Source organism: Schistocerca piceifrons, chromosome 9, assembly GCF_021461385.2.
Source record: "Schistocerca piceifrons isolate TAMUIC-IGC-003096 chromosome 9, iqSchPice1.1, whole genome shotgun sequence".
Classification (NCBI taxonomy): domain Eukaryota; kingdom Metazoa; phylum Arthropoda; class Insecta; order Orthoptera; family Acrididae; genus Schistocerca; species Schistocerca piceifrons.
Window position 1 is genome coordinate 120,485,408 of NC_060146.1, and position 13,148 is coordinate 120,498,555.

A 13,148-nucleotide genomic window follows, 5' to 3' on the forward strand; every position below is an offset into this window, starting at 1 on the left:
ATACTTTTGTCGGCCGGTGTAGCCGAGCGCTTCTAGGCGCTTCAGTCTGGAACCGCGCGACAGCTACGGTCGCAGGTTCGAATCCTGCCTCGGGCATGGATGTGTGTGATGTCCTTAGGTTACTTAAGTTTAAGTAGTTCTAAGTTCTAGGGATCTGATGACCTCAGATGTTAAGTCCCATAGTGCTCAGAGCCATTTGAACCACTTTTGAAATACCTTTAGTTTTCTGCAAATAGTGTCATACCCAGTTCAGAAATGCCACAAAATATCCCGTTCAGCACATCTGGATGTGTTACTACACCAATGATAAATGTAACACATGGTGAGGAAGCAGTAACTGGGGTGCAAAGCTCGAAATTTTTAGGTGCCTATATAGAAATAGGTCTAAAATTGTCTACATTATCATTTTCTCCCTTTTTATAAAGCGGTTTTACTACTACTTTAATCGTTCAGGAAACTGACCATTGCTAAAGGAAAAATTACAAATGTGGCTAAATACAGGGCTAACATGTGCCGCATAATACTTTAATATTCAGCTAGGCACTCCATCATATCCATGAGAGTTCTTAGTCTTCAGTTATTTATTGACTCAATTTCCTCCTTGTCTGTATCACAGAGAAGTGTTTCAGACATCAATCTCGGTAAGGCATATGCCAAGAGAGTTACATGATTCCCTGTAGAAACTACATTTTTATTTAATTCACTAGCAATGCTCAGAAAATGATGGTTAAATACTGTACATATATCTGATTTACCAGCAGCAGAAATATTTTTACTACGAACTGACTTTATTTCGTCAACCTTGTACTGCTGACCAGACACTTACTTGACGACCGACCATATGGTTTTAATTCTGTCCTATGAATTAGCTATTCTATTTGCATACTACATACTCTTTGCCTTCTTGGTAACATTTTTAAGTACCTTAGAGTACCGTTCGTAATGGGCTGCTGTAGCTTGAATGTGACTACTTCTAACATCTTGATATAATTTCCACTTTGTTCTACATAATATCCTTGTCCCACTAGTAAGCCACCCAGGCTGCCTTTTAACGCTAGTACCCCGTTTAGAAGGTTCTTATTGAAAGCAACTCTCAAAGAGCATGGGAAATCTGTTAAGGAAAGCATTATATTTGTCATCTATGTTATCGGCACTATAAACATCTGCCACCCTTGTTCCTTCTTCAGTCTTGGCGAATCTTCAGTGACCCATTCTGTATTTTGTGATTTTGTGGTACTGACAACCGAAAGTCTCGTCACCTGTGATGGTTTTCACCAGAGAAGAACTTTTCATTTTAATCAGTTCGCAGGAGGCGTCCAGGTGTCTTTCTTTTTGTTGAGGAATCAAGGTGTGTGGGACAAACTTTAACACAAAATTTATTCTTCTTCAAAACAGTCTGAATAATGTCCTGCACACTTCGTTTAGAGATGTTGCCCCCCTTGCTACTTGAGACACAATAATGTTTACATATTACAGCCACACGTCCATCAATCAACACTGCCTGCACGCAACTGACTCGTGAATTGCATATCTTAGTTACCTATCTGTCGTCGCGTATAGACGAAGAATAATATCGGTCTTGCCACTTTTTGGACAGACCTTTCTATGAATAATGAGCACACGTGCTTATCATTAAGTTTTGGCCACAAATGACAACAGTCCACTTGTTTTTAAAATTTTCTATTTGTTTTATTTAATAAAAATCTGTAACAACAACATTGTTGTTATGAGCAGCAAAAAAGCGATTATAACGTACTCAGAGCAAACAGGAGGTAAAGGTGCGTGAGAATGCGAGGTGTATCATGAATGAGAGGAATCGTCTCCTTCCGCAGCTGCTAGCCGCCCCATGGCTCCTGACCGTCATCTGGCTGCTGTTAGTGGGCGGCAGTGGTGCCAACATAACGGAGCCGGCGTCTCTCAGCGTGGTCAGCATGCACACTGGGGACCAGCCGCTCTTCACAAGCCTGGTCGTGCACACCCCTGGAGCGGAGGGCTCCGCAGTAGCTGGCAGCCCTGACGAGCTGCAGCACGTGTCGCAGACGCAGCACTGGCCTTACACTGCCAGTCTGAGTCCGACGCAGGTCGTGGGGTAAGTGGATGCTGCTACGTTCAGTAATGGAAAACAGATACCCGGCTCAGAACTGGCGACAGCCCTAGCGTGTAAACTCAAAGACTGAACCTGATGAAACCTGTCCTGGTACTGAGAAGAATGCAGAGCTATATCATTCAGAGACATACTTCGTATCAGATTGAAACATCTCCCACAAATGCACTGTTCGTGATAACATGACAATATACATCGATACCAATTTGATTCTACACAGAGTACGCGAAAGAACTTGCCCCCCTTCTAACAGCCGTGCACCGCAAGTCTCTAGAGGAACGGAAGGTTCCAAATGATTGGAAAAGAGCACAGGTAGTTCCAGTCTTCAAGAAGGGGCGTCGAGCAGATGCGCAAAACTATAGATCTATACCTCTGAATCGATATGTTGTGGAATTTTAGAACATGATTTTTGCTCACGTATCATGTCATTTCTGGAAACCCAGAACCTACTCTGTAAGAATGTACATGGATTGCGGAAACAGCGATCGTGTGAGACCCAACTCGCTTTATTTGTTCATGAGACCCAGAAAATATTAGATACAGGCTCCCAGGTAGATGCCATTTTCCTTGACTTCCGGAAGGCGTTCGATACAGTTCTGCACTGTCGCGCCGGCCGGTGTGGCCGTGCGGTTCTAAGCGCGTCAGTTTGGAACCGCTTGACAGCTACGGTCGCAGGTTCGAATCCTGCCTCGGGCATGGATGATTGTGATGTCCTTAGGTTAGTTAGGTTTAAGTAGTTCTAAGTTCTAGGGGACTGATGACCTCAGTAGTTAAGTCCCATAGTGCTCAGAGCACTGTCGCCTGATAAACAAAGTAAGAGCCTACGGAATATCAGACCAGCTGTGTGGCTGGATTGAAGAGTTTTTAGCAAACAGAACACAGCATGTTGTTATCAATGGAGAGACGTCTACAGACGTTAAAGTAACCTCTGGCGTGCCACAGGGGAGTGTTATGGGACCATTGCTTTTCACAATATATATAAATGACGTAGCAGATAGTGTCGGAAGTTCCATGCGGCTTTTCGCGGATGATGCTGTAGTATACAGAGAAGTTGCAGCATTAGAAAATTGCAGCGAAATGCAGGAAGATCTGCAGCGCATAGGCACTTGGTGCAGGGAGTGGCAACTGACCCTTAACATAGGCAAATGTAATGTATTGCGAATACATCGAAAGAAGGATCCTTTATTGTATGATTATATGATAGCGGAACAAACACTGGTAGCAGTTACTTCTGTAAAATGTCTGGGAGTACGCGTACGGAACGATTTGAAGTGGAATGATCATTTAAAATTAATTGTTGGTAAGGCGGGTGCCAGGTTGAGATTCATTGGGAGAGTCCTTAGAAAATGTAGTCCATCAACAAAGGAGGTGGCTTACAAAACACTCGTTCGACCTGTACTTGAGTATTGCTCATCAGTGTGGGATCCGTACCAGGTCGGGTTGACAGAGGAAATAGAGAAGATCCAAAGAAGAGCGGCGCGTTTTGTCACAGGGTTATTTGGTAAGCGTGATAGCGTTACGGAGATGTTTAGCAGGCTCAAATGGCAGACTCTGCAAGAGAGGCGATCTACATCGCGGTGTAGCTTGCTGTCCAGGTTTCGAGAGGGTGCGTTTCTGGATGAGGTATCGAATATATTGCTTCCCCCTACTTATACCTCACGAGGAGATCACGAATGTAAAATTTGAGAGATTCGAGTGCGCACGGAGGCTTTCTGGCAGTCGTTCTTCCCGCGAACCATACGCAACTGGAACAGGAAAGGGAGGTAATGACAGTGGCACGTAAAGTGCCCTGCACCACACACCGTTGGGTGGCTTGCGGAGTATAAAGGTAGATGAGCCAGAACGTTATGAGTGACAGAATGGTCACTGGTGGTTCTGTCGGCATGTGATGTAGTAATGAAAGTATAGAAGGTGAGTAGAGACGATTGGGAAGTCCTTCTAGCTTTGTTACGGGCCACATATGTTGAAGTCCACTGACATAAGCGATTGTGTTAAATTTTAGGTTGTTATGTTCAGCCATCAAGAAATGAGAATCTCTATAACTGTGAAGATGGTCGGTCATTCGTTTGCTAATGTCGTGAGCATGTATGGAGATCGGCTGAGCCACAGTGAAACCACGAGTGAGTGACAAAGTGTCGGACGTTCACAGCGCGTCACAGAACGTGAGATTGGAAACTTACCCTCTCTGTAAAGCAGGTTGTGTGACGATCTCTGTTACGTCTGACTACAGAGTACAACGGTGACACAGGCACAAGTGCTTCCCTCCAGTGCACATAGCTGAACACGTCACTCCGGTGCAGATGACCATGTGTGTTCCCATGTTGATTAAACAACATTCTCAATTAGGATTGCAGCGCGGACAGAAACAGTGAGAATGGCCTGTACATAAATAGAAATGTGTCACCTGGTTGAATCAGTCACGTTTCTTGTTACATCTTGGTTGACACAAGTCGATGGTGAGAGTATTATATTACAGGGTTAATTCACGTGGGATTCCTCGGAACTTTGGTAGTAAATGAAGACTGCAAGAAAGCTGTAGATTATGTGAACATTATTGTGGACCACATGCATTCCTTCATGTTTAACACATTCACTGACGGTGATGATGTCTTCCAGCAGTATAATTGTCGAAGTCGTAAGGCCAGAATCATTCTACAGTATTCTGAGGAACTAACGTTGATGTCTTGGCTTCCAAATTCGAAGGATCGGAACCTTATGAGCACATCTGGGACAATATCAGGCACCAGTTCCTTGCCTACAAAAGACTAGCCCATAATTTACTGGAATTGCTTCACCTTGTGTGGAAAACTATTGCCACATATCTCCAGAAACCTGCCAAGGACATGTTCATACATGGAGTCCATAATAGCTGTTGTATTGTGCTATAAATGTGCATCAACATGCTGTTATGCAAGTGTCGCAATGTTTTGGTTCATCAATGTATATCAATCAAGTTCTACCATTTCGAGTATGTAAGAATTTGCAACACAGTACGTAGGAATGGCTATGTAAAGCGAGCTGAGTGTGTCAGAAAGGTGCCTTATTCCAGGAGCCCACAAGTTCACCCATTTATTCAGAGAGGTTTCGGAGTAGTTATATGCGCCAATGTGCATCACTGGTAATGTTAGCGTGAAGTGGCAGTCCAAAGTCCAAATATGGATCATATAGCTCTGCGAAATCAACTGACAGTGACTGGGAAATTCTAAGGTGTAATCTACGAAACAATCACCAGATGTATTTCCTATCAACTACTGCTGAGTGGTCAGTGGAGATTGCTACAAATCCTCTGTAGTTAAAAAAATCAACTCTGGCAGAATTAGCTAAGCATTCTGACACCATGATTTTGCACCACTCTTAAAAATAGGGTGAAATAGCATTCATCTACAAAAAAAGGTAATTACAAGAATCTCCCATAGCAGCGATTCTATCAAGTATGTAATTATAGCCTTGTCTGACATCCCAGCATATTGTATCAAGTAATCCACTTCCAAGGCTAGTAGTTCATCTTTTTCTCAATTTATTATTGCCTATAGTTTAAACCCATATGTATGTACTGAGGTGACAGAAGTAATCAGATAGTGATATGCATATATACAAATGACATAGTATCACATACACCAAGGTATAAAAGGGCAGTACATTGTTGGGGCTGTCATTTCTACTCAGGTAATTCATGTGAAAAAGTTTCCAATGTGATCATGGCTGCAGAGTGGGAATAAGTAGACTTTGAATAAGGGATGGTGGTAGGAGCTATACCCATGGGACATTCCCCTTACAAATCTCTAGGGAATTCGATACTCTGAGATCCGCAATGTCAAGAGTGTGCCAAGAATGCCAAATTTCAGGCATCATGTCTCACCACAGACATTACAGGGGCTGATGGCTTTCATGTACCGACTGAGAACAGCAGCGTTTGCATAGAGTTACCAGTGCTAACACACAAGAAAAACTGCATGAAACAACAGCAGAAATTACTGTAGACAGAAAATGAATGCACCCATTAGGACAGTGTGGCGACGTTTGGCATTAATCAGCTGTGGCAGCAGATGACTGATGTCTTTGCTAACAGCAGGACATGGCTTGCACCGCCTCTCCTGGGCTCGTGACCATATCAGTTGGACCCCAGAAGACTGGAAAACGGTGGCCTGGTGAGATCAGTCTCGATTTCATTTGGTAAGAGCTGATAGTAGGGTTCGTGTATGGCACAGACCTCGCGAAGCCATGGACTCAAGTTGTCAAAACTGCTAACTGGTGGAGGCTCCATAATGGTGTGGACTGTGTTACATGGAATGGACTGGGTCCTTTGGTCCAACTGCACCAGTCATTCTCTCCAAATGGTTGCGTTTGGGAACTTGGAGACCATTTGCTGCTTTAAAGGGGCTTCATGTTCCCAATCAACGATGGAAGTTTTATGGATGACAGTGCGCCACGTTAGTTGGGTCATCGTTGTTCGTAATTGGTTTGAAGAACGTTCTAGACAGCTGAGTGGATGATTTGGCCGCTCAGATCGTCTGACATGAATCCCATTCAATATTCATGGGACATAATCGAGAGATTCATTTGTGCACAAAATCCTGTACTGGCCACACGTTCACAATTACGCATCGCTGTAGAGGCATCGTGGCTCAATATCTCTGTAGGGGACTTCCTACGATTTTCTGAGACCATGCCACATCGAGTTGCTGCTCTAAGCTGGGCCATAGGAGGTCTGATGTGGTAGTAGGAGCTATCTAATGAACTTTGTACTTTGTCACCTATATATGGACTATGTGTGTGTGTGTGTGTGTGTGTGTGTGTGTGTGTGTGTGTGTAATTTTAGCCATTTAAAAATTTAATTGCATACATGGCTCATTCAGACTATTTATTTCTAACTAACGATAAAACAGGCTACAAAAGTTAAAACAGTGCATCCACCTTATTGTTGTCAATCATCACTCTTGTAAATTTTATGCAAGTAGAGAAACCATAGCACTAAAATTCTAAGGTGATAATGCCCGTCCGGTTGGCTGTTCGGTCTAACGCATGGCTTTCCGGGTGAGAAGGAGCGCTGGTGCCCGGCACGATTCCGCCCAGCGGATTTGTGTCAAGGTCCGGTGAACTGGCCAGTCTGTGGATGGTTTTTAGGCAGTTTTCCATCTGCCTCGGGGAATGTGGGCTGGTTCCCCTTATTCCACCTCAGTTACACTATGTCGGCGATTACTGCACAAACAGGTTCTTCATGTACGCATACACCACCATTACTCTACTACGCAAACATAGGGGTTCCACTTGTCTGGTGTGAGACGTTCCCTGGGGGATCCACTGGGGGCCGAACTGCACAATAACCCTGGATTCAGTGTGGGGCGGTGGAGGGGTGAAGTAGACTGTGGTAGTCGTCGTGGGGTTGTGGACGAATGTGGCTGTGGCGGGGACAGAACCTCTCCGTCGTCTCTAGGTCCCTGGTTAACATACAATACAATACAATACAAGGTGATAATTGTGAATGTCGAAATGATATTCTTCTGGAGAGGAAACAGACATACAGTGATGCATTAAACATGTCGTAGGAACACTGTAGAACCACCAGACAGCGCCCTCCAGAGCAGCCACTACCAGCAGCAGCCACAACAGCAACAGGCTTTACTGCAGCAGCAGCTGCTGGAGAACCAGAGGAGGCGGTTGCAATTGCAGCTGAAGCAGGTACAGCAGCAGCTGCAGCAACACCAGCAGGAACAGCTGCAGCAGGAACAGCTGCACATGTCGCATCAGCAGCCCAGGAGCCAAGCACTGCCTGCTGTGTCAACGACCACAACACAGCAGGTGCAGATGTCGAAACTGTCCACTCCGCTTCCACAGCTGTTCCACAGTCACGTTTCACCTGAGGCACATTCGTAAGTACCACATTGTTCAAAATCATAATTTATGTTTGCGGGTATGTCATCATGGCCTGTTCTTTATTTCCATCTGCAATACTTTCATAAAAGCTCCTAATGGACACTTCGCTCTGTCGGAAAACTAGCTACTACACTCTTCTGAAAAGTACCACATGTTTTGTGACTTGACTGCACTCTGTAAAAAGTTCACTTCGAAGCAATGCACCAGCTGATGTCAGAGTGAAACATTCAGGCAACGATATGATCCAGCACAGACCCTCGCTTTCCGTGGGCAATACTTCCCTGACTGAGCTATACATGTACACACTGCAGCATATGTCTGTTACATCATGTCTCCTAGACTCGAAACTCATTACACCATGCAGTTGTATCGGCAAGTAACATAACAGTACAGTGTAAGCAACAGATCAGGAAGTCCATCGTCGAAAGAACCCTTGGACTGTGGGTAACATATTTCTCGACTATATGCTACAGGACAAGTCCTGTAAACGCCTTCAGGAGACAATCTGAGGGGCTTGGAACAGATGGCAAATGATAGTTGTTATGTACACTATGACATCAGCGTATTGATGAGCTAGTAACAACTTTACCTACTTTGGTTGCATAATTATTTAACCATTGTTCACAGTGACCGTGTGTTATCATCAGGAAGGATGGTAGTAACAACTTTACCTACTTTGGTTCCATAATTATAGAAGCGTTGTTCACAGTGATTGTGTGTTATTATCTGTGTGCTGGAATTACAGCAGTCACTCCCAATCCCACTGCGTTTTCATTATTCTACTGTATTTTCATTTCAGCTATTAATACCCATCTTCAGTGCATTTGAGTGAGTTATAAGCCAACAAACTCCCAGCAGTACACGCAGAAGGAAACTAAGAGGTCCTCTTCTGCCTGTACATCAGTGAAGTCATATGGTGACATCTACCGCTGGGAGTTTGTTGGATTATAACCCACTCAAATCCACTGAAGATGGGTATTTATAGCCGAAATCTGGATATGGAAGTACATTTAAAAAGCCAATTGAATTTTGACTGATTGTCGTTTTCTCGTCCTCCCTTCTGGTAACAACTTTGACTTCTTTTTCTTTCCTTTCTTTCTTTTTGGAATATCCGTCTTCTGACTGGTTTGATGCAACCTCTCTTGAATTATTCTCCTGTGCTTAGCTCTTCATCTCAGAGTAGCTGTTGTACACTGCACCCTCAGTTATTTGTTGTGTGTACTCCAATCTACGTTTCCCACTACAGTTTTTATCCACAACAGCTCGCTCTGGTACCATGGACATTATTCCATGATATCTTAACACATATCCTATCATATACTGTCCCTCCTTATTGTCCATGTTTTCCACAAATATCTTTTCTCTCCATTTCTACAGAGAACCTTCTCTCTTCTTGTTGGAACACCCAGTTTTCAAGATCCTTCTAAAGCAGCGCATCTCAATGCTCCAACTCTTTTTTTGATTTTCGACAAGTTCTTGATTCACTTCCATTCAATTCTATGCTCCAGACTTACTTTCTCAGAACTTTCTTCCACTAACTAAGCCCGATGTTTGGCACCATGGACTTATTTTGGCCAGGAATGTTCTCTGTGAGTGCACTAGTCCGCTTTTATGTCCTCCTTAGTTCGTCTGTCATGTGTTACTTTGCTTCCAAGATAGCTGAATTCCTTTATTTCATCTACTATGCGGTTACAAATTTATTGTTTACTTATTTTTGCTAGTCCTTGTTACTTTCGTCTTTCGTCTTTCAACAGGTCTTGCCATTCTTCTTCAGTTTCACTGAGGATAGCAACATCATCAACGAATCTTATCATTGATTTCCTCTCACCCTGAATTTTAATCATGCTTTTGAATCTTTCTTTCTAGAATATTACCTATGAAGTTTAATGGTCCGAATGTGAGTTCTGGTCTGGTGCGTAAGTATGTTAGAAATTTTTGTAATAGAGCACAGATCGATGGCAAATAAATGATTCATTCTAAAAATATACCTTTGGTTTGCAGACAAGTCAATACAGATTGTGTGACTGACATACAGTATATACATGGTGATCCAGCTGTGCCTACCTATGGGCTTCATGCAACCTGCAACCCCTTCAAATACCACGTGCAAGATTATCATATTCTCTCGCTCGCTACATGCGAACTATTAGCTCTACAGAAAAAATTAACAGGACCTTTTTGTATTAAATTTAATGTAGTTAAATTCTCCATTGGGACATGTTTTCGCTAGAGGCTGTAGCTTTCGAAGTATTCAAGAAAAACCTACAAAAATGATCTTCAGTCGTGTTTTTCTAGAATAACTCGAAAACCGTTGCCTCCAGCGAAAACGTACCCCAGTACAAAATTTAACTACATTAAATTTGCTACAAAAATAACCTGTTCATTTTTTTCTGTAGGACTAATAGCTTGAACGTAGCGAGCGAGATAATAAGTAAACCTTGCATGTGGTATTTGAACGCGTGGTGGGTTGCATAAAGCGCACAAATCGGGGCCAGCTAAATCACCCTGTGTGTGTGTTTGTGTCTGTGTGTGCGTGAGTGAACAAGAGCTCTATCGTTTGTCCCGGAATGATGAAGCCAAAAATTCTCCATAGTTCCTTCAAATCATACCGACTAAATGCTAGCACATTTTCATAAAATATAATACCATGCGAAATCGACGCTATGCATGTTTCGAAAATAAAAGTCTTGTAGCAGGTCTGATAACCAGATAAACAGCCTTTCAGTTAATCGCAAAGACAGAATTTCTATAAAAAGAAAATACCAATATAAATCTACAAGAATCAATGATGACTCAGAAAACTTGCGGATGTTAAATGTAGGTGTTATTCTGCCAATCTACTCTACCGTATTTAAACTAACATTATAAACCATACATATCAGCACAGAGAAGGTTTATATACAAAAGGGGGATGTCTTTATGTTTATACCTAGTAGTAACAAAGATGTCTATATCGTATGAAAGAGTATGTAAGCAGTTTAAAATCATATTTGTTGCGTTAGTGGCGTGGATGTCGCATAATGAGAATTTATCTAATACCTTATGATAGGTTCTAGATATTTTATCTTTGGAAGTATTGAATTAACAATGGCTTATTGGAATCATAGACTTTTCTTAATAGTATCTCATATCCTTTAACAAGATCTATGGACTGAGCCTTGTTAAAATATGTGGTAAAGCATTTCACAAAAATGTTTCCACTCTTGGGTAAAAGTAAAAATAGAGGCTGCTGGTTCAGCGTTATTTTAGCTCGATGGCTAGACAAACATTGTTTAAAAGACCAATATTGTGAATTGATGTTTAGAAAATTCTCTCTTTGGTTTTGCAAAATGTTTCCTCGTATAAAACTGTAGCGATAATACTTATGCGTCTTTAGAAGAATACATTTAACAATGACGCATCATTGTATTGGCAAAAAAAGTAACTTCAGTGTCTTGGGAAAAAAGTAAGACTGTGAACCATAAGGCAGCATACTAATCCACTTGATTCCCTTACCTTCGCAAACTTTTGTTTTGATGTCTCAAACACCATGAAAATATAAACGAAATACTTCTTATGTAGGAAGCATTCCTTACAAAATTCCTATCTGCCTCTCACTGAGCAAGTCCTTCCAATGTTCAGTTGAAGTTGTGGCATCTCACAGAAGACCTTAAAACAGTGAGACAGTATGTTTAGGTAAATGACTACATCTACATCTACATGGATACTCCGCAAAACACACCTAAGTGCCTGGCAGAGGGTTCATCGAATCACCTTCACAATAATTCTCTGTTATTCCAATATCGAACTGCGCGCGGAGAAAACGAACACATATATCTTTCCGTGCGAGCTCTGATTTCCCTTATCTAATTATGATTATCGTTTTTCCATATATAGGTCAGCGTCATCAAAATATTTTGCAGACGGAGGAGAAAGTGATTGAAATTTCTTGAGAAGGTTCCGCCGCAACGAAAAGCGCCTTTGTTTTAATGATATCCACCCCAAATCCTGTATCATGTCAATGATAATAGAAAACGAGTTGCTATTCTTTGATCTTTCACGATATACTCCGTTAATTCTACCTGGTGATGATCCCAGACCGCGCAGCAGTACTCCTGTATAAGACGAACAAGCGTAGTATAATGTGTCAAGAAATGAACGGAGGGATCAAACGTTATTGAAAGACCGACGTCTGTAAATGAAAGAACAAGTTGTATGAATTGTTATCGGTGCACTCGACGCCTTAATTCTGTATGAAATCCGAGTTTTCGGCAATGATCACCACTGTTTCGTCACTGATTCTCGAAGAAATGATGGTATCATGCAGATGACTAAGCTGTGAGCACTGCACTGCAGATTGCATTGTTGTCAAGCATGTCTAACATATAACTTCGTATATTCCACTATCACAATTCTGCTATATCATTTCAAAAATCTTCTGTGATCCGAACATTGACGTGTTGATCAGAAAATTGATTCTCTTTTATTTCTATTAAATTTTACATTTGAACTCCACTGTCTTGCAAAAGAATGCCATTGGATGCGGCAGAAATCAACAAATTGTATACTGTATTAGCGAAACTTTTCAGTTGTGTAAGTCGTAAAATTAAATGTTATAAATGGTGTAGATGAGTCTTAAACAAAGTAGACATGCCGCTACTAGTAAATACTAGATGTGAACGAAGTATGTATTTGTGAAATAAAAACTGATATTAAAATGTGGAATGTCATCTACACATTAATCTAAAACGAAGTACGTGCTCCCTTACTTGGTATCTGAAGTGCTACATTGCCTGTTAGTATTTATGTTGGCAATCATTGTCACAGAGACACGTAATGCAGATGTGAGAATGTATTTCCTTCAGCAGGGCTCAAATACCGAGTACTGAGGGAAACTTCTGGATTTATGGGCGTTACATGTGGTCCATGTTGAGGACTAAGATATGTGTACAAGGGAATGGTGTTACAACCGTTTGTCATTTTCCCGAATGACACGCGCAGCAAACATAGAGCACCCGAAATACTTATAGAACAGTAAATTTTATGTTACCATTTCAGGGTCACAACCGAGAGGGAGTTTGCATAGTCCGTTGGATGCGTGAAGGAATAAATTGTTCTGATTCAGTATTCCTTTCATAATGAAGCGTTGTAATAGCCTGCTGATCTGACAATTCCATCTTTCAGTTATCGT

The 13,148-nt window shown here is 42.0% G+C and overlaps 1 protein-coding gene across 1 annotated transcript in view; it reads left to right on the forward strand.

The window, feature by feature from the left end:
- The first annotated feature begins 1,802 nt into the window (after positions 1-1,802).
- LOC124716748 (mediator of RNA polymerase II transcription subunit 15-like) overlaps positions 1,803-13,148 on the forward strand; it is an 83,004-nt gene continuing 71,658 nt past the window's right edge. The window contains exon 1 of the mRNA XM_047243290.1: positions 1,803-2,089. Within this exon, the coding sequence (XP_047099246.1) occupies positions 1,803-2,089 (287 nt within the window). The remainder of the gene's footprint in view (positions 2,090-13,148) is intronic.